The following is a 23,471-nucleotide window of genomic DNA, read 5'->3' as shown; positions in this document are numbered from 1 at the left end:
CTAGCATGGTTATGAAGAAGAACTACTGAAATGATATAGCACAGGTTTCACGGTCAACTCAAGATATAATATGATGTTTCTTAGTCTCAACCTATGAAAGACGTGTAACGATGTTTATGCATTCTTATATCTTAAGAACCGAAAACTATCTTCAGACTTGTAAATTAACCAATGCTGTCCTATTTCTTATTGAGACATTTTGAAAGAATCTGATAAAGGTTGATGCATGCATAGCAGGAGACACATACTCTGCCCACACTCCAGGTCTTGTGGTCATATTCAACTATTCGAACATGAAGAACCTTCTCAGAAATCAACCAATCAAAATACTGGAAGTGGTGTTTCAATAAAATAATTTGCATTCCCGAGTACTGAGTAAATATTTTGTGACCAAGAGCCTCGTGCAGAGTTTTGAAGAAAATAAAACAGATATATCAGTAATTTTTTTTTCTGTATAGCAGTTTTCAAGATAACAGACAAAACTTAAACGGGATGCTTTATGTTTAGCCATGTCAGCCATATTTTTTAAACGGCAGTGTTAAGACACATTTCGATGACTAGATACCTAAATGATGATTGTGGTTTATCTAATTTGGCAAATATATTTTTTTTTAAATGTTAAGGGACAAAGTCGACCACAAACGACGGTGACAGATGACAACAGACGATCAATACTATGTAAAAAGATAAGCACACATTGACTCTTTGGACCAGGTTGGTTAAAAAGGGAGATGTCAAAGCCTTGGGATTTTCAAAAAACGACGTGAGAGTCTTGGGAAGAAGAAACATATGTCTGGCACTATGCCAAATGGTTAAAGTCAAAAGATAGCTCGAAAATTATCTTTTACATTCTAAAGAACATAGATAAATGATATGAAAAAAAATTGTCGTGAGAAATATATCAATTAAAAATCAAGAATACCGAAAATATGTGTTAACGCATGTGGAAGAATATCGCAGCCAACGTTGGGAAATATGAATGCCTACTCAAATGCAATCCTTTAGAAAAAGGAATTATTATAGAAGAGTGTCCACTATGCACTTGACCAGCACTACCATTAGAATAGAATGCTATACAAACGAGTATACTGAAACAAATGATTACTATGCATATGGTATATCACTACAATAAAATAGTGTTTGCGGTGATGTTGAATTCCCTTTCATTTATTCATCATCCACACAGGCACTTGTCTCCTAAAGAAATGTATCCATATATCTGTACATTAACATAACTTTCAGGTATAGAAATGTGAGTCTTCTTTGGAAACATGTGCTTATAAGAAGTCTTATAACCATCCATCAGAACTGGCATGTTAAAATTAATTAAATGTCAAGTTTTAATTTCCCAATGTTTTCTACCAGGTGACTTATATTCAGCTAAATGAAATTGATATATACATACACTAGTTGTATCACTCCATGCTGTAATAAAGACAGAAGTGTCTATCTTGTCATCCTGCAGATGAGCCAGGTAATTCCCATAGTGTTTTATTCTTGCTAAATCTGCAGCTGGTGTGGTTTCCATTGCAGAAGGTAAACAGTCAAATCCACAAAGAGGAGGGGTCATTGGAGTCAAATGCATCAGTAATGTTATCATCAAAGTCACATCAAACCTCTTAGAATCCGGAGCATCTGGAAAATAAATTAAAAAAAAACAAAAAAAAACCGTATTTTAAGGAAACATAATTACCATACAACTAGAATATTCTAACCGAAGAATTATAAGTAAATTCCTTTAATTAAATTCTGGAAGAGCTATATCAAAGATTTTGAGAAATTTGATTGGTACAGTTGTATTGTTTTAATGTGGTACTGTTTACTCAATGCTCCAGGGTAACAGTTGCTTACAAATATATAAGATGTTGTATAATTGCCAAAGAGACAACTGTCTATAAGAGACCAAATGACACAGAAATGTCCAACTATAGGTCACCGTACGGCCTTCAATAATAAGCAAAGTCCATACCGCATAGGCAGCTAAAAAAGACCCCGAAATGAAAAGTTTAAAACAATTCATACGAGAAAACTAACGGCCTAATTAATGTACAAAAATGAGCGAAAACAAATATGTACCACATCAACAAACGAATTATAGTCTCTCTCTCTCTCTCTCTCTCTCTCTCTCTCTCTCTCTCTCTCTCTCTCTCTCTCTCTCTCTCTCTCTCTCTCTCTCTCTCTCTCTCTCTCTCTCTCTCTCTCTCTCTCTCTCTCTCTCTCTCTCTCTCTCTCTCTCTCTCTCTCTCTCTCTCTCTCTCTCTCTCTCTCACACACACACACACTAGGCTGTCAGAGCGGCTAAATTGAAATCTGGCATTTTTCAATATCAAAAGGACCATAACTCCTGAACGGTATAAGTGAAAATCGTCAATATTAAACTTGACCCCTTTTAGTCAACAGTAACAAAAAGTTTCGACACAACTGGAAAGACCATTTTTCAATCTTCCAAGAGCCATAATTCCTTAACGGTGAAAGTTAGAATCGTCAATATATAATATTAAACGTGACCTCTATTTGTCATCAGTAACAACATACTAAAATTTGACAAGCTTTGATCGAACGGGACATTACTTTGCACGGACACTGTTTGGCATACGCCATCCAGTCCGGATGCCAAGCATGGTACAATAACTCGAAATTTAACCTTCCAACACAAATAAAGTATAGTTCTATTTTTCTAATTGATAATGTATCAACATAGAGCAGATATACTTTTTACTTTTTATAAAACAAACCCTAAACATGATATATAAATCTTCTAATAGCTAAATTAAAACCAGTCATCCCATTGTAGTCTTACAATAGTTACAAGACCCCTAATCATTATTTGAAATAGTTTTCAAGTTGTGACCATTTGATATTCTTTTTACAATTTTTTCATAAACTTGTATAGTGAACCCTTATGTTCTATTTTAAGCATGATGGTCATGGTCTTGGAGGTTTTTAAAATTAACTGTGATGTACTACAACTGAAAAATAAGTGTTGCAGAGTTTCTATATCATTGTCATTTTGACAAATGTGGCATTTTCCATTTAATATCTTCATTTTTTTTTAATCTTTCTTCAGTATATAAAATATTGTGTAAGGATCTCCATTGGAATTCTTTTACTTTATTTTCAATTTTCTAATATTTTAATCCCGACCACATATTTTCCCAAGGTATATTTGTTTCAAATATTTCCTCCCACTTAATTTGACATTTTGGAGATACATCTTTATTTAAAACCGTACGAATATAATTGAGTTTTAACTTTGATGGTTTGATTTTTTGGTTGTTTAAGTTAATGATCTCAAGGTCATTTGATATCTTTAATTTACTTTCATAATTCTGGTTTCCGCAAGATTTCAAAATTTGCACGAAATCTTTAGGAATTGCCTGTTTTATTTTTGAAAATTTGGAAATACAATTTCGCCGATCAATCAGCTTCCTATAAATTTCATTACAGGTAATGAAATCTGTAGTTTCTAAATTCCAAATGTCCTGGATAGTTGTGATACCGCTTTTTAAAAAAGAAGAGTAAAACAATGGTTTATTTTTGAAACGAATAGAAGAGTTTCCAAATATTCTCGTATTTAAAATAGCACTTTTATATGGAGGTGAATTAACATTTTGAATGAATCCTGACCACGTATCTATAATTTTCTGATAAAATTGTGGTAGTTGGTTTATATCTAAACCATTTAAACTTGAACATTTACATTAAAAAAAAGGCATCATTTTTGCGCCTGTCCCAAGTCAGGAGCCTCTGGCCTTTGTTAATCTTGTATTATTTTAATTTTAGTTTCTTATGTACAATTTGGAAATTAGTATGGCGTTCATTATCACTGAACTAGTATATATATGTTTAGGGGCCAGCTGAAGGACGTCTCCGGGTGCGGGAATTTCTCGCTACATTGAAGACCTGTTGGTGACCTTCTGCTGTTGTTTTTTTTCTATGGTCGGGTTGTTGTCTCTTTGGCACATTCCCCATTTCCATTCTCAATTTTATCATCAGATTTTTCGTCAAATTTCCGAAGCCAATACTTACCGATCGCATTCCAGCTTTCCAATGGCTCTTGAATTAAACGATATACAAGTTTTGTTTGTTTACTTTTTATAAACGTATCTATACTTACCATTCCCACCCCCCTTTTATTTCATCCAAACAGCAGACATTTCTACCTACATGGTTCACTTTTCCGTCCCGCATAAAGTTCCAAATCATATTATTTAGCTCTTTAGTGTATTTATCTGGAATTCCTTGTATTTCGATCTCGTAAGAACAAAGAGAAAGTATCATATTTTTTATTATAAGTGTTTTACCTTTAAATGTAAGCTTCCTACTTTTTCCATACATGTATACAATTTTTAACTTTTTCTATTATTTTTCTCCAAATATCATCGTCATCTATTTCATAACCATGGCACACCCCTAATGTTTTAACATTACCTGTGATCCATTTTGATTTTATCAAATTTAAATCGTTTTCTTTTAGAAGACCCTAATAGTAAGCCTTTTGTTTTGTCATAGTTTATTTTAGAACCCGAAGCTTTTTCGTATAAGGACAAAATTTTAAAAGTATTTTCTACAGATTTTTCATTTTTATTAAATATCTGGGTGTCATCTGCAAACATTCATAATTTGGTTTCTATAAAATTCCCTCCCCCTCCTGGTAATTTTAATCCTTCTATTTTAATGTCACCCCTAATCGCACATGCCATGGGTTCAGCTTGTATGATATACAAGAGAGGCGCTATTGGACACCCTTGCCTAGCGGAGCGAGTAATCGAAAAGTAGCTTGATACAAACCCATTAGTTTTGATACACGTAGTAGCATTGTATAATAGCATCTTTATCCATGCTCTAAATTTCCCACCAAATTCAAATTTCTCCAATACAAAATCTATCCATTCCCATTCAACCCTATCAAACGCTTTTTGTTGATCCAAAAATAATATAATTTATTGTTTATGTGTCCTGTTGTGACATCCTGATTTCAACTCACTGAAAAATGTCGAGGGTAAGCAGACAATTATCCATACATTTTTACACCAAAGGTTTCAAAGGGATAAAACACGATGAAATTTTAACGGAAATAAGTAAACAAATACATATAAACAATGTTGGATCTATACAAATTACAGAAAAAAAATGTATTGTGTCTCTTAAAGACGTAGAGTCAAAGATACGTTGGTAGTAAATGGTATAACATTAAGGAATAGGTCAGTTAACTTTTTAGATGTAGAAAAGTCAATAACACATGTTACCATAAAAGATGCTCCGTACGACCTTGACGATCGGTATATTGTTGCACAAATGATTCGATTTGGTCAAATTGTTCCCCACAGTGTGGGAACGGAACTGTACGGTTTTCTAATATTTTGGTCATTCGGGAGACTGTCAAGCGGTGCTCCGACATTCGAAAAATAACAAGTTGCTTGATGGAAACTTTGACGAACTCTTATGTTCCTATATAACGTTTCTGCTTCAAGTTTTGATAGCTAAAACATTCTTTATGTAAATATGAACCAATAAAATAATAAGAAAGATATATGCATCAAAACGTTTTCCTTAGATTGGTGAAGCTCCGTGTAAAACGATAAAAATTGTCACACAACAGCGATCAAAAATGTCAAATAAACATCGAACAAGAGGCTGTCACAACGACAGCAAACCGGATTTATTAACATTTATTTGTGTCCTGGCAATATCACAAGAACCATTACTGATGAATGGTGAAAGTGAAAATCGTCAATATCAAATTTGACCTCCATTTTGTCATCAGTATCAACATATTAAAATTTGAAAAGCTTAGATTGAATGGTTCATGAGTAAATGTAACAACCTGAATGGAAACGCCATTTTACGATCTTTCAAGAACCATAACTCCTGAACGGTAAAAGTCAAAATCGTCATTATTGAACTTGACCTCTATTTTGTCATCAGTAACAACATATTAAAATTTCAAAAGCTTTGGTTGAATGGTTCATGAGAAAATGCACGGACACGACGGGAAAAACCATTTTTCAATCTTTCAAGAACTATAACTCCTGAACGGTAAAAGTCAAAATCGTCATTATTGAACTTGACCTCCATTTTGTCATCAGTAACAGCATAATAAAATTTCGGAAGCTTTGGTAGAACAGTTCATGCATAAATGCACGGACACGACTGGAAACTCCATTTTTCAATCTTTCAAGAACCATAACTCCTGAACGGTAAAAGTCAAATTCGTCATTATTGAACTTGACCTCCATTCTTTCATTAGTAACAACATATTAAAATTTGGGAAGCTTTGGTATAACAGTTCATGCGTAAATGCACGGACAACTCCATTTTTCAATCTTTAAAGAACCATAACTCCTGAACGGTAAAAGTCAAAATCGCCATTATTGAACTTGACCTTCGTATAGTTGTCAGGAATAACATATTAAAATTTTAAAAGCTTTGGTTGAACGGTTCATAAGTTAATGCACGGACAACATTTGATTGCCGCCCGCCCGCCCGCCCGCCCGACAGCCCGACCGCCCGCCCGACCGCCCGCCGTACATCCCCAAATCAATAACCGACATTTTTGTCACAAAAATCCGGTTAAAAATCATTGTTTGCTACCTGGATTTTCACATGTACCTTTTCTGATATATAGTCTTACCTGTCTGAAAGTTTCAAAGCCATTGTCCCAGTAGAAATCCAAATATATTCATTTTCTCCATGTCGGATATTTTTATTGACTGTACAATCGCTCGCAAGTTGACTGTAATATCACTCGGAGCCTTCCTGTAAATCACTTGGAGCTTTCCTGTAGAATTGCTTGGCCAAATTTATTAAATACATTGCATATGCATTGTATTGGTTGTGTATTGCTGTCCTATTTGTTCATCTATGATATTTGAAGTGAAAATAAGCACAAAACCAGTCATTTTGACAATTAAGATTCTATCAAGGAACCCTATTAAGGTGACTATATCAGAGACAAAAACAAAACGTGTACACTACACATAAAAAAGAAGATGTGGTATGATTGCCAAAGAGACAACTTTCCACAAGAGACCAAAATGACACAGAAATTACCAACTATTATAGGTCACCGTACGGTCGTCAACAATGAATAAAGCCCATACCGCATAGTCATCTTTAAAATGTCCCGAAATAACAATGGAAAAAGACTTCGGAAAACTAACGGCTTATTTATGTACAAAAAATGAACGAAAAACAAATATGAAACACATAAACAAACAACCACTGAATAAGTATACAAGACAAAAAGAAAAGGACAGTACAAAATATGTAAAGAATCTAATCTTAAATAAAAATGAAAATAATCCTCGTACAAAATAAATATTTATATATACCGAAAAGATTCTCTGGAAAGTTAATTGGCATATTTTGAATTTTACTTAATATATTATTCACCAGCAATTTTAGAAAAATAATAAATACATATTTGAACAATACAACAAAGAATTTTTCAGCACAGGATCGGGATATTGTAACTTGATATGTACCATAGTTTGTTTGAAAAAGTGTGAGGGAATCGACACATACACCACAGTTCCATATCGACCCTCTGATTGGTTTACCAGAAGATTGAAAATGGTCATGTGGTATATGTTAGATACCTCACACTTTTAGCAAGAAACTACATTGTAACACATTTTCTTTCCTGTGATATCAGTTGAGAACTTTGACACATGTCATTTACCAAATAAAAAAGTGATTGGCTATATGTGTAGATACACCATAGGATGAACTAAATTTCAAAGCAAAGCTTTATCGTGAAATTTAGCCTCTCTTATGGTGTATCTACACATACCTAACACTTTTTAATTTGGTATACCAAGGAATTCGAATGTGGAATTGTGGTAGCTAACCACTGACCCAAGAAAAGACACGTTTATGTCAATAAACATGATATTAAAATAGAAAATGTGGTATAATTACAAATGAGATGTCTGTTTATTACAAGCTATACATGTAGCTACTGGTAGAAAAAGCTCCAGTAAAATTAAATTTTATCAAGGATGGGAGAGGACTTGTTATCTGAAAGACAGAGAAAACACAAAATTCTTCAACATTTTTTTTTATATCAATGTCACGATTCAGGAACTTTTTAATATTCCCAACTATAGCATCCGACAAACGAACGAAACAGTTGTTTTTATTTAGGGAAAACAACATTTTATCAAACCACATTTATATTTTCAACATAAAAATAAGGAGATGTGATATGATTGTCAAAGTTAAAAAATAAATGGATTTAAGCAATTATAGTCGGCTATAAAAGGTCCAGAAAAGAAAAATAAGAATCAATACCTTTCGAATTTAACTGACGGCCTAATTCATAATAAAACAATTTACGAAAAACATATATGACAGACACGAACCAACGACAACCACTGAACTACGAGCTCTTGACTTAAAACAGGTACATAAAGAATTTGGCAAGGGTAACAATGTTTGTGTGCGCTCATTTCTCCCCAAAACTATCACAGCACAAGACCAAACTATAAAAATCAGATGAATAATCGGATCATCATACTATCATTGACGATATCAGACCAGGTGCGGATCCCGCCTTTCTACAAAGGGGGATCCAAACCACGGAACACCATAAAAATCGAAAAAAATAGGCTTCAACCACCAAAAACTCCCTCTCCCCGCATACCAGATCCGCTAATGCAGGCTGCAGCCATTCAAATAAAACGTTCAAAAATCATTAACCCTTTTGAGTGTGTAATTTAGGTTAAAACAAAAATCGATAACAATACCAAAAATCGTATCAGAAAAAGAAGAGAAAAATCATACCAGACATATATTGTATTGGATTGCAGTAGTTTTAATAAATATTTAGATGTCAAAAGTATCATGGAATACATAAACTTATCATGAATGTGGCAGAAGAAGTTTAGCATTATTTAGTCATATGCCACTAGAAACTATTACAGCAAAATGCATTGACTAGCTTGCTTGCTAGCTGGACCGTGAAGTCATAAGAAGGTTAAGTAGGTTACCCTCCTTTCGGAGTAGTCTAGTTGGCCAAACGATGAAAAGAAAAGCTCCGAGTGATTGTACAGGAAGGCTCCGAGTGATATTACAGTCAACTTGCGAGCGATTGTACAGTCAATAAAAATATCCGACATGGAGAAAATGAATATATTTGGATTTCTACTGGGACAATGGCTTTGAAACTTTCAGACAGGTAAGACTATATATCAGAAAAGGTACATGTGAAAATCCAGGTACCAAACATTGATTTTTCGATGTTTATTTGACATTTTTGATCGCTGTTGTGTGACCATTTTGATTGTTTTACACGGAGCTCCACCATTCTAAGGAAAACGTTTCGATGCATATATCTTTCTTATTATTTTATTGGTTCATATTTACATAAAGAATGTTTTAGCTATCAAAACTTGAAGCAGAAACGTTATATAGGAACATAAGAGTTCGTCAAAGTTTCCATCAAGCAACTTGTTATTTTTCGAATGTCGGAGCACCGCTTGACAGTCTCCCGAATGACCAAAATATTAGAAAACCGTACAGTTCCGTTCCCACACTGTGTTCCCGGCTCTGTCAAAAGAGGTTATATAAAAGAGACCGAAATAGAAAATGGGGCACGGTATATTGATATATTTGTTCTGGTTTTTTTTCAAGATATAATATATATATATATATAATGCATGCTTGTCAAACATAATCGGACGATACGTCGGAGAAACATTCTATTGTGTATGCTTTTATTTCATTGGCTGCTCGATACATACAGGAATTTCTCGGGAAGGTTCCATTATATTTATTGTGCTCATCGAGAGGGCCTTTTTGGTATTTTAAACGTAAAGTCTATCACTACATTAGTTTGTGTTTTCTTTATGAGCAAATCATTTTCAAATCCAAAATTTGTCAATTTCAATTATATCTTATATCTTTTACACTTTTAAGAATTTTATCAGTTATGATTTGTTTTTCAAATACAATATATTTATATATAATACATGATTGTCACACATAATTGGACGATACGTCTGAGGAGCATTCCATTTTTATGCTACTATTTCATTGCCTGCTCGGTACATACAGATGCTTTTCAAGAAAGTTCATTATATTTTCGAGCTCTTCGAACGGACCTTCATTGGCTTCGGTATATTCGGCACCTTATTGGTTGGTTTATCTATATTATATAGTGGTGTGCAGGAATTAGTTAATTTTATTATAGGATTGTAGGCAGCTTAAGGGATACTTTTATTCTTTCTTACTAGTAGTTTCACCAGATTTCGTCAATAAATATTTAAGTTAGTCATAAGGTCTCAATGAGGGGATTAAAGGGGTAGTAATCTTCCTTCTACCACCCTCTCCTTCTTTATTCCACCAGAACAATATATCTCTCTATGCAAAAATTTAAAATCCAAATTATTCAATTTAAATAAAAATTCTTGTAAATTTCTTGACAACTGTCTTTTCTGGCTCAAATAGCTCGTATATTTTCGTCCCTCGCAAGGCATCGCGCGTTACCAGGCGACCTTCTATTCGTTTGGTCTTTAAGGAATATATTAATTCATGTACATTCATCCAATGTGCAGTGATAGATTCAAGATTGAAGGGTTAAGAAGGCTCCATCTAAGACGACAAAAAAACACTTTTCTATACATTTTTTTTAATTCTGATCTACTGTGGATTCATTTATTTTCGTGGGTATCAATTTTCGTGGATAGAGAAAAAAGACGTTTCTTGGTATACGTAAATTCGTGGATCGCTGATTACAACAACAACAAATTAGATACGTAATTCGTGGATTTCTTTTTGATTTAGGATATCATATAACCTCCTTGGTTTGATCAATAATAACAAAAAAAACAAAAAAAAGAAGGAATTAATTGAAAAAGTTTTGAATCGTCAAAATCCTCGCTTGGTCATTCTAGGGTAAAGTGTTCATTGATAACTTCGATTACAATAATGGACAGAGACAACTAATTATGTGTTTGTTTTACAATTTATAAATTCTTGTTTGAATCCTATACATATAAAGCATTCAAAACTTTATGATTGAAAGCTCAATTCCCTTATTACGATATAAGTATAAGATGTGAAAATAAATGTTCCTGTCATAAACAATATTACCTACGGGCAATATCCCTGTTCTTAATCCTATTGATTTTTAATCAGTGGTAAACCAAACTATGACACGGTAATTAACAACTTGCAGTTATTTTCCATGAACAGTTTTAATAAATTTTATAAAGTAAATTATCACTGATTTTCGATATATTTATTATAGATTTAATCAAAATACTTGTATCTTCTTTCAATAAAAAACATGTTTTATGTTACAATGTTTGTCCCTAGTCAACACTAACTATACTAGAACTGCATAACATAACCGGAAATAAAAATCCGACTCCATACACATTTCTTGGGATTATTTTTCGTTGAATTCTTAAATTCGTGGTTCGCTGTGTCCCACGAAACCCACGAAAATTGGTATACCACGAATAAAAATGAATCCACATTATACGCAGGCAATATCTGTACATTTTTTTTAATTATTATACTGACCCTTATCTCGGACCTGCATCAGCCCCCGATATGTGACTACTCAAATTGCAGAATTTTTTTTACAGTATGATTTCATATAAATGTAGTGTAATTGCCCCGTAGATCTAGGGGGTTTCCCCTTCCTGTCAAAAGGTACTGGTACACCACCGAGGGATCCGAAGGGACACATAACGCAAGGGTAACAGTTGGGCACTTCCAGTCTTTACTTCGAGTGCATTCCTCTCTTACATCGGAACTAGCAAAGCAATGCGCCTGATATCAGGGACCTGACGAGGTTAGCTGGGACCGACACCTTGTAGGAAGGTAAGGGCACTCTAACACTAAGCATAGCTTGAATTAGCCCCTGGGGTAACCGTGGAGCTCAGTGAGACAGGCCAAATAACACTTTACTGGTAGTTGTGGGTGGTTTAAAATTATGGTCCTGCAGGGGATTGATCGCCATTTTGGGCATCACTCCCAAATTTTTAGTGCCTTCGGTCAACCTTTGGAATTGGTATTTCGTTCTGAAGAGTGAAGAGTCATACCAGGTCCCGTGTTTTACTTTTTGGGTGAAAGAAAGGGAAATTACATCGTAATTGACTAGTTTTTTGGAACGGAAAAACTTTTTCAAAGTTTGCTAAAGTTTGATAGCGAGGTCACGCGAGGTTTTTTGCCGCGAGATTTTGGCGCCATGTTGAATTCTTAATTACGGATGTAAACAAACACGGTGTTTTTGTGCATATTGTAGAACGGTGTATACATGTTTATATTGACTTTTTTTATATTGAATAAAGATTTATTGTTGCTTTAATTTCATTGAATATTTATTATTGCTTTGTAATTGATATTGAAATAGAGTAAAATAAATAAAACAACTTAAGGTAGATTCATGGTAAACCGCCATCTTGGATTGCACTAGCGCAGTACACAATCAGTATAATTATTTGCCCAAATCTGTAAATTTGTAGACAGATGTGCACTTTATTTGTTAGACTGTTTATTTATATGAAGAAAACTTGCTCATTTAAAATAGTATTCAAAATATCTAAACAAGTACCAAACATTTGTGCTGAAGAATCCATTTTTTCATCTAAGCCATTTAAGGGGAGATAACTCTTAAAATATTTATACTGGACTCATAGGGATTTTTTTTAATTTTTACTTTTATCAAGAAAACAAGTTTGGTGACATTATTTTTTCTTTTCATTTTCTTAAGACATATTATAAAACCTATCTTCTCACAATTTATTTCAAAATTCTATCTCATAGATTTCTTTTTATGCACAAAAATGTGTTTTTTTCATGATCATTCTAAGGAAATTTAGGCAATTTTCAATGACTCATAGCTTGAAAAATAGCACGGTGACCCATTCTTTTTACTATATTTTTGAAAAGAGCGTAGTAAAATCTCATTTTGGCAAAGTATAAGAAAATTCTATCTCGGGGAAACATATACCGAGGATCTACCTTAAATAATATAAAAAGTCATAATGGAAAAAGCAAGAGGGTACACTATAAAGATAAACACCTGTACTGAGGTGGTACTGAAGTGTATGCCTGGCATCGGGGATACCATAGGAAATAGGATTATGGATATCAAGAACAAAGAAATCCACATTAATAGGAAGGTGTTAGAGCAAATCCCCTATCTGATAGTAACTGAGGCTTTCCTGGGTAGGATTGACTTTGAATCTAGAGAAACTAGGGAGAATACTGGTGCAAGGCACCCCAGTATTCCATTTGGAGACAAGGACAGGCAATCGACGCCTATGTTTAGCCCGTTATGTGTGGAGACACATGAGAGAAGAGACTCGCCGTTGCTCAGAGAATGTTCTGACCCAGCCAAGGGTATATCAGAAGCATATGGAGATTCACCATATTTTATACCTATTCCTGCTCATCAACATGAGGAGAATAGGCAAAGGATTGCAGAGATGTGCAACTGTGGTAATGTGGTTAGCGATTGGATTGAAGAACACCATGCTAATAGGGACACCACACCCACAGGTTCCTATAAGACCAAAACCACACCTGAAATCGATTGAACAGCCTGATTGTAGACAAACAATCTCACCTATTGCAATGCAATCAGTCCTTGAGTCAGAAACAGGAAAGGTGTGGAACATCTCAGCGATGTTTCGGATAGGGATAGTCTAACACCTTTCCCTCGGACCAATATGATTGTTCAACGCCAACATGAACAATAAAAGTTTGCTGCTAGCCTACAGCGACAAAAAGTCCTGGACCTGAGTACACATAGTCATGACATCAGGCAAAATTTAACAGTTCAATATCAATTAGAACCACCTGTGGCTAATTTTCAACAGATAGACCAACAGGTTAACAACAGTCCTCAACCGGCCAACAACAGCCATCGACAAGATAATATACCTGTCACGACTGATGAAATGCCAACTGACCATGTTCTCCACTTTCCACCAAGTGTTCAACATGACAACGCATACCGTCAACAAGAACAACAGGTAGTCAGCCATCTTTAACAGGCTTCACCGTCATATCACAGGTCGTTAACTAGTGACAATCCTGTAAAACAACATATACAAACCTGACACGCAAACAGTTGAACGTGTTCAACAGTTCCCACCGTCTGTTCAACATGACGACGACCACCGTCAACTAGAATTCAAAAAGCATGAACACCAGACAACTGGTTTTCACAGCCCTCCGTCATTATTCAACAAATTAGTGGAACATCAACAAACAATTCACCATGTAAGTCAACAACACGACTTCAGAAAGTATCAACCAGAAAGGTAACCTTCTGATCATTTTCATGCTCAGCATACAGAATCCTTCCTTCAACAAGGTTACAACCGTCAACAACAGGATAGTACATCCCATCAATTTCAACCGAGTACACAGGGAAAATGTTCTACAGCCATACATTCAACTAATCAATATCAACTTAGTACTAACAACATACAACGCGGTGTCAACAGGGTTCAACAACCAACGGTAGAATCTCAGACTAATGTACCGAGTCATCAAAAGGTACCCAAACAACATCAGATTGGTTCCACCAACCAACAGCCAGGAGTCAACAAGGTTCAACAACCGCTGTTGCCAGTTCAAAAAGGTGTGCAATTGCAAAAACAAGTACAAAGACTTGCACCAACGGTTCGCCCAGCTTCAACTTGGGGTCAACAACTATGCACAACCTATACAACAACAAAATCCAGCTACTGCGGCGGTTTCCTTTCCTCAACAGCAGCCGAACCAACAACAACCTGTTTATCAACAACCAGTGTACCAACCACCAAATTTTGTACAAAAAACCCAAACGCCTACAACTTCTAGGTTTCAACCTCCTAGGGATGGACCACCACCACAAGGACCAACACAAGGACCAACACAGTCCTTTAACCAGAAAAACATGTCTAGTGTAACGTACCCAGTCATGGGTCAGCCTACCTTTTTAAGGCCTCCAGACACAAGTAACTATCAGCTACAGTCACACACATTACACGTGAAACAGCAGCAACCTCCATCATCAGGACCACCACCACAACATAACAAACAACCGTCAGCAAGACGAGAGGAGTATGCTAGTGATTATCACCAGAAACAGCGTAGGCGTGATTCAGGTCGTTATTATACAGCTGATTCGGACACGTCTGACGCTTCACCATACTGCCAGACCTGGAATAAGCGGAGGTAAACACCTGCTTACCTTAGTGATCAATCACACAGAGCCTTATCACCTATAAGAAGTGCAAGGACCTCTCCAGCAAATAGTAAACATAGTTCTAGGAGAAGCCTTACTGCTAGAGAGTCGCATTCAGAATCAGACCGACAGTAGACATTCGAGGAATCAGTCAAGGAAAACCAAAAAGATTCAGAAAAGGCAATTTCTGTCTTCAATTCCGAAAACACTCCGTTATTGTGGGAAAGGCAATTGGAAAGCCTTTTATACCAAGTTTTCTGGTTACGCTAAAATTGCTGAGTGGACAGAAGAATAAAAAAGGGAACAGCTCTGTGTATAATACCTCACAGCTGGAAAACAACAAAACTGCTAGTTTTACTGATATCATATCCAATATGAACAGGTTCAGTTCCAGACAAGTGCCCAAGGAGAAAAGGAGCCCTTGCATGATTGGTCGGAAAGAGTGTTAACCCTCGCCACAAGTTGAACAGCCTGTAGTAGGTACAGTAAACAACTGATGACTGAACAGGCAATCATGAGACTTTGAATAGGTAGCACCAAGTCCAGTATGGATATTCGTAACTCTCGCATAGAGGAGTATATTGAGCAAATGATGTCAACAGTAACCAGATTGGTTTAGGAACAATAAACCAAACAAGGAACCAGTCATAGTTCTAGGTCACCTAACCAAGACAGATCAAACAATTATTTGCCTAGACGTAATTATGGTAAGGTCGTGGGCGGAGGAATAATTCGGGTGACAGGAGATATACCAGACCTGTATATTATAATAATGAATGCTTAAATTGTCACAAGCAAGGTCATTTTGTCAAAGACTGTCCAGACCTATATTTTCAAGGTACCGGAAGTTGACAGTTAGTACAGAAAGAGCCAACGTCTCAAGAAGTATCTTTTAAAAAGTATAACAAAGATGATTTTTATGAATCTGAAGGAGTAGTAACAGAGTCAGTACAACTAGATCACTAGGAGCAGCCAAACTCTTCAGAGTTGAAGTAGATATATGTTACAGGCATTTTCTAAATTTAGGCATTTTGTAAAATGACTGAATTTTTAGGCAATTTCTAAAATGCCTAAAGTTGGCAGGCATTTTACAAAATGCCTAAAAAAACCTAGTCATTTTGTAAAATGCCTGAAATTTTTAATGAAAATTTCACAAATTGCCTGGTCTGTTTCAGGCAAATTGTGTAAATATGAAATACATGAAATAGATGATAAAAATATATTGTAAAGCTACACAAAAGGGTTAAGTAAAATAAATTAAAGATTATTCTTTAAAAATGTAGCCATAATTGTCAGCCATTTTCCAAAGTGTACAAAACATACACTTTGTCCGACCCCCCACCCTCCCCCAAAAAGTGTACATCAACCATTTTCAGATTTCAAGACAAGAATCAATCATTCCTAATAAAAAGAAGATCCTGTCTATTATTGTTCAGATTCATATCAAAATTTGCATTGAAAAAATATCTGGCTGTTTTACTTTTATTTTTTTTTAAAAGGCGTACGGTAAAATTTTGATTGTTTAACCCCCTCCACCCAAGTGTACGTTTTGTACACTTTGGAAAATGGTTGACAATTATGGATGACCCCTAACCTTATGGCTGTTGTGACTGGAAAGGAAGAGCATCGTTATCAACTGGGAATTAAAAAAGGAATACTACGTTGACTTTACACCAGGAATCAGTTTGAACTGTCTGACAGTAACTTTATTGCTATTCAATCTGTAAATTATGATAATGAAATATCCTTTAGAATTGCTGTCAGTAAAGTTTCTTTATGTTATGGTCAGTGTTACATAAAATGTGGCTGTAGTGCTAGTGGTAAGACTAGATGTAACAATAAACGTTGTCTTTGCGAAAAGTCGGGACAAAAGTGTAACAGTCGCTGTCATCCAAACCTTACATGTAGCAACAAATAATTGTCAACTTCACTGTTTATGTAAATAATTCAATTACAATTAAAAATCTGTAACTGTTTAAATTGCATGCTTTATTTAATGATAGAATAAAAGTATCTATTTGATATTTCAAGTCGTTTAATTTTAAGTACATTATATTTAGTTTTAGTCTTTTAGGCATTTTGTAAAATGCCTTACAATTTTTTCAGGCATTTTGTAAAATGCCTGAAAAAAATAGTCAATTTGTAAAATGCCTAAATCATGCAGGCATTTTAGAAAATGCCTAAAAATTTCAGTCATTTTACAAAATGCCTAAATTTAGAAAATGCCTGTAACATATACATGATATAGCTGGAACGAAAGTACTTGTTCTAGTTGATTCTGGTTCTGAAGTAATTATTCTAAAGGACACAATTTTTGACACGTTGGAGCCTAACCCCTCTGTTATCAGGGACTCTACCATGTATGGTGCTGGTACCAAAATGACAATACCACGCAGGCTTACTAGTCCTAACAAGTTTACGATTGGAGATATGCAGTTCAATCAACAACTGTATGTAGCTCCAGTTTCATGTGATATGATACTAGGATGTGACTTTATACTACAAAACAAGGTTGTCAGGAATATTTGAAAATTAATTATAACTGTATATAACAGGAACATGCCTCTTATCATAGGAGAAAAAAATACTGCTCATGAACCAATTGTCAACATAGTTCATAGTTCAGATTCATAGTTTTCGACCAGTAAACAGCCCTGATTTTTTACTCAACTGGAGAGTTTTTTCTTCAGTTGTACACTTTTTAACCCCTGAACAACAAATATGGTAGCCAAGGGATTTATCTACAATCCTCGAAATCCTCCAGAACCTGAGGAACTTGCTAAGATTAATGCCATTTTCTGGCCAGTACACGTGTTTGTTAACAAAACTCAAGATGAGTCAGCAATTCTTCAAAAAGAAGAGGAGGCAGATAATGTTCAGTCTGAACAAGAAGAACGTACCATTGTAATTGACGAAATAGAAGAAATTCATTATGAGAGGGAAAGTTTGAACACTGACACATCTAGCAAAATGAGAAAATTGCAGTCCAATATTGCTGACAATGACACAGATGCACACCATACTTCGATGAATGAAACCGCAATTCTCCTTGGACGCCAAGTTCCACAACTAAGCGAATCCCAGGAAGAGCCTTCTTTTTCGCAGCTCAAATTGAGTCAGAGCCCTCAAGTTCCAACACTTGTTAAACAGTATGAAGGTTTGCAGTGTATGGCAAGGGTTAGTTCTATGGCAGAACTGTACAATGTGGTTTCAAAACGATTCCCTGGATGTGGGAATGTTTCACTGATCTGTGAAATAACAGTTTTAGATGATAGTGTATGCTTTGACCTGTTAGGCCACCGTCCTCACATTGAGGTGAGGCGCCTTCAGTATTTAAAATGTCAAAACAGAACAGTTTCCCAGTTTGGAATTTACCGTTATTGGTATTGTGTTGAGTGTGAACCATAGTTGTATTTTATGTGGTTTTTATAATTTTTTATTTTTGCTTCACACACTCACATGTATAGTGTACAATATGTTATAAGTTGCAACCGATATTTAGAGTGGTGTCATGACCCTTATATTATGTAAATTGTAGTTAAACTGTCTATTACAGTAATAGTTAAATGTATCCTTATATAGAGGCACTATTTATAGATGGGATTTTTGACAACAGTCAAATTATTTATGGTCATGTACATCCTTCCCAGTTATGGGATTATAGCCCTATAGATTTAGTCGGTTGTAAACGGTGTATAAGGATATACATATTAGTTGGTTTTATTTGGAAATTTAGGGCGATATTAATGAACTTTTCATTTGGACATTGCGATTGTTTTATATTGTGCATTTATGTTTTGAAGTATGATTTTTGTCAGTTCAGTTCTTAACAGTTGACACATGTACATTTATGTTGACAAAACACAAGAGTCAGGGATTTTAGGCATGTTGGGCATGCAGTATATTGCCTTGTAGTGAGACATGTATACAGGATTTATAAGTTGAAATAGCATACGGCTATGTCGACGTGGAGTTTGGCTGTTATTTGTCCTGAAGAACCTGTGTAGGTTAGCACCCTGTGGCAACTCTGGAGTGTAAATTGTTGGAAATTGGATACTCCATAGCTAGATAGCTGTTTAGAACTGAATAAGTACATGGGTAATTCATTTTTTTTTCTATGGGAATGATTCAAGTTTGTCCAATTTACTCTTATCCATGATTAAGGGGATGGATATTTTTAGATACCCTGTGTCATGGTTTAGCAAGTAGAAGACACTGTCAGTCTTCCCCTGGGGAGTTTAAGTAAGATTATACAATCGTTTTTTTGTCGGAACTGTAGTTCCTCCTTTTTAAAATGGAGGGGGGTGTAGTGTAATTGTCCCGTAGTTCTAGGTGGTTTCCGCAACCTGTCACAAGGGTACTGGTATATCACCGAGGGATCTGAAGGGACACATGGCGTAAGGGTAACAGTTTGGTAATTCCAGCCTCTACTTCGAGTCCATCCCTCTCTTACAGTGGAAGGTAACACTAAGCATAGCTTGCATTAGCCCCTGGGGTAACCGTAGAGCTCAGCGACACAGACCAAATAACACTTTATAAACATCATGGTTAACGTTGCTTCGTTCCCCGTTTTTAATAGTCTCTTCCTCAATATAACTGTACATTTATACATGGAATTGTAATCGTAATTTACCTTGTTTGCCTTTGATTTACATTCATTATTTTAGATTCTGTTTTGACAAATGTTCAAGTCTTCAAACGAAAATTATACAGTGGATACATAGGAATATTAATGAAATACGTGTTGTATAAGTATGTACATTTGTAACATCTCGTCAATTTAAAAAGCCGTATCCATAACTACGGTAGGTATAGTGTCCGGCTAGGATCGTGGTTTTTCGTGTGATTTGGTCCATTTTTTCCGAGTGTAGTTTGGGCTTTTTCGAGTGATAAAACATGCTATACGTTCAATTACACGGGTGTCATTAGGTTAAACGAGAGAAATGATCGTGAAAGAATATATAACGGTGGCCAAGTATTGCGAGACGATCGTGAAAGCTCTGGTACCGGATCGTGAAAGAAATATAATCGAGAAGACATATGAAAGGTCACTTAATAATCTAATTTAATTAATTACACAGACAAATTTACCACAAAATAAAATTGTCTGTCAATATGGTTCAACATTATGATCAGTATGTGAGAAAATCCCGTTGTAAAAGTATATAGATTTTACAAAACAACAAAAGCCAGATTGCTTCTTGACATTTCAAAAAGAAAAAAAATATAAACAAACATGATTTTTTTTCACAAAGATTGTATAATCTTACTAAAACTCCCCAGGGGAAGACTGACAGCGTCTTCTTCTTGCTAAACCATGACACAAGGTATCTAAAATATCCACCTCATTAATCCTGGATAAGGTTAAATTCGACAAACTTGAATCTTTCCCATAGAAAAAAAATTGAATTACCCATGTACTTATTCAGTTCTAAACAGCTATCTAGCTATGGAGTATCAAACTTCCAACAATTTACACTCCAGAGTTGCCACAGGGTGCAAACCTACACAGATTCTTCAGGACAAATAACAGCCAAACTCCACGTCGACATAGCCGTATGCTATTTCAACTTATAAATTCTGTATACATGTCTCACAACAAGGCAATATACTGCATGCCCAATATGCCTAAAATCCCTGACTATTGTGTATTGTCAACATACATGTACATGTGTCAACTGTTAAGAACTGAACTGACAAAAATCATACTTCAAAACATAAATGCACAATATAAAACAATCGCAATGTCCAAATGAAAAGTTCATTAATATCGCCCTAAATTTCCAAATGAAACCAACTAATATGTATATCCTTATACACCGTTTACAACCGACTAAATCTATAGGGCTATAATCCCATAACTGGGAAGGATGTACATGACCATAAATAATTTGACTGTTGTCAAAAATTCCATCTATAAATAGTGCCTCTATATAAGGATACAGTTTAACTACAATTTACATAATATAAGGGTCATGACACCACTCTAAATATCGGTTGCAACTGATAACATATTGTACACTATACATGTGAGTGTGTGAAGCAAAAAATAAAAATTATAAAAACCACATAAAATACAACTATGGTTCACACTCAACACAATACCAATAACGGTAAATTCCAAACTGGTAAACTTTTATGTTTTGACAATTTAAATACTGAAGGCACCTCACCTCAATGTGAGGACGGTGACCTAACAGGTCAAAGCATACACTATCATCTAAAACTGTTCCTTCAATGATCAGTGAAACATTCCCACTTCCAGGGAATCTTTCTGAAACCACATTGTACAGTTCTGCCATAGAACTAACCCTTGCCATACACTGCAAACTTTCATACTGTATAACAAGTGTTGGAACTTGAGGGCTCTGACTCAATTTGAGCTGCGAAAAAGAAGGGATTCGCTTAGTTGTGAAACTTGGCGTCCAAGGAGAATTGCGGTTTCATTCATCGAAGTATGGTGTGCATTTGTGTCATTGTCAGACTGAACATTATATTCCTCTCCTTATTTTTGAAGAATTGCTGACTCATCCTGAGTTTTGTTTACAAACACTGGCCAGAAAATGGCATTAATCTTAGCAAGTTCCTCAGGTTCTGGAGGATTTCGAGGATTGTAGATAAATCCCTTGGCTACCATATTTATTTGTGCAGCGGTTAAAACGTGTAGAACTGAAGAAAAAACTCTCCAGTTGAGTAAAAAATCAGGGCTGTTTACTGGTCGCAAACTATGAATCTGAACTATGAACTATGTTGACAATTGGTTCATGAGCAGTATTATTTTCTCCTATGATAAGAGGCATGTTTCTGTTATGTACAGTTATAATTAATTCTCCAATATTCCTGACAACCTTGTTTTGTAGTATAAAGTCACATCCCAGTTTCATATCACATGAAACTGGAGCTACATACAGTTGTTGATTGAACTGCATATCTCCAATCTTAAACTTGATAGGACTAGTAAGCCTGCATGGCATTGTCATTTTGGTACCAGCCCTATATATGGTAGACTCCCTGATAACAGAGGGATTAGGCTCCAAAGTGTCAAAAATTGTGTCCGTTAGAATAGTTACTTCAGAACCAGAATCAACTAGAACAAGTACTTTCGTTCCAGCTATATCATGTATATCTACTTCAACTCTGAAGAGTTTAGCTGCTCCTAGTGATCTAGTTGTACTGACTCTGATACTACTCCTTCAGATTCATAAAAATCATCTTTGTTATACTTTTTAAAAGATACTTCTTGAAACGTTGGCTCTTTCTGTACTAACTGTCAACTTCCGGTACCTTGTACACATAGATCTGGACAGTCTTTGACATATTGACCTTGCTTGTGACAATTAAAGCATTCATTATTATAATATCCAGGTCTGGTATATCTCCTGTCACCCGAATTATTCCTCCACCCACGACCTTGGCCATAATTACGTCTAGGCAAATAATTGTTGGATCTATCTTGGTTAGGTGACCTAGAACTATGACTGGTTCCTTGTTTGGTTTATTGTTCCTGAACCAAACTGGTTACTATTGACATCATTTGCTCAATATACTCCTCTATGCGAGAGTCACGAATATCCATACTGGACTTGGTGCTACCTATTCCAAGAACTACTGGTGAGTTACCTGGCTTCCCTGAATTTGACTCATTTGCCAGTTTACCAAGTTTTTGAATGGCACTGACTGCCTTTCTGGTGTGCTGACACCATCTCATCATGTCCAATGCTTCATCCATAGACTTAGGTTTAGAGATACAGGCTTCTGTTTCAGCAACAGTATCATTGCAACCCTGACAAAGTCTCATGATTGCCTGTTCAGTCATCAGTTGTTTACTGTACCTACTACAGGCTCTTCAACTTATGGCGAGAGTTAACACTCTTTCCGACCAATCATCCAAGGGCTCCTTTTCTCCTTGGGCACTTGTCTGGAACTGAACCTGTTCATATTGGATATGATATCAGTAAAACTAGCAGTTTTGTTGTTTTCCAGCAGTAAGTTATTATACACAGAGCTGTCCCCTTTTTTTTATTCTTTTGTCGACTCAGCAATTTTAGCGTGACCAGAAAACTTGGTATAAAAGGCTTTCCAGTTGCATTTCCCACAATAACGGAGTGTTTTCGGAATTGAAGACAGAAATTGTCTTTTCTGATTTTTTTTTTGGTTTTCCTTGACTGATTCCTTGAATGTCTACTGTCTGTCTCAGATTCTAATTGCGACTCTCTAGCAGTAAGGCTTCTCCTAGAACTATGTCTACTATTTGCTGGAGAGGTCCTTGCACTTC

At 35.5% G+C, this 23,471-nt stretch overlaps 1 protein-coding gene across 1 annotated transcript in view; it reads right to left on the bottom strand.

Moving 5' to 3' along the window:
• The window catches only part of LOC139515061 (serine/threonine-protein phosphatase 6 regulatory ankyrin repeat subunit B-like), a 64,645-nt gene extending 52,671 nt beyond the window's left edge, over positions 1 to 11,974 (bottom strand). Inside the window, exons 1-2 of the mRNA XM_071304621.1 lie at positions 11,923 to 11,974; positions 1,406 to 1,635 (exon numbers count right to left, since the gene is read on the bottom strand). Of these exons, the coding sequence (XP_071160722.1) occupies positions 1,406 to 1,635; positions 11,923 to 11,974 (282 nt within the window). The remainder of the gene's footprint in view (positions 1 to 1,405; positions 1,636 to 11,922) is intronic.
• Positions 11,975 to 23,471: the final 11,497 nt, after the last annotated feature.

The sequence above is a fragment of the Mytilus edulis genome, chromosome 3 (assembly GCF_963676685.1).
Source record: "Mytilus edulis chromosome 3, xbMytEdul2.2, whole genome shotgun sequence".
Lineage (NCBI taxonomy): Eukaryota > Metazoa > Mollusca > Bivalvia > Mytilida > Mytilidae > Mytilus > Mytilus edulis.
The sequence above is the reverse complement of the archived record's forward strand: the minus strand, read 5'-3'. Positions and strand labels throughout refer to the sequence as shown.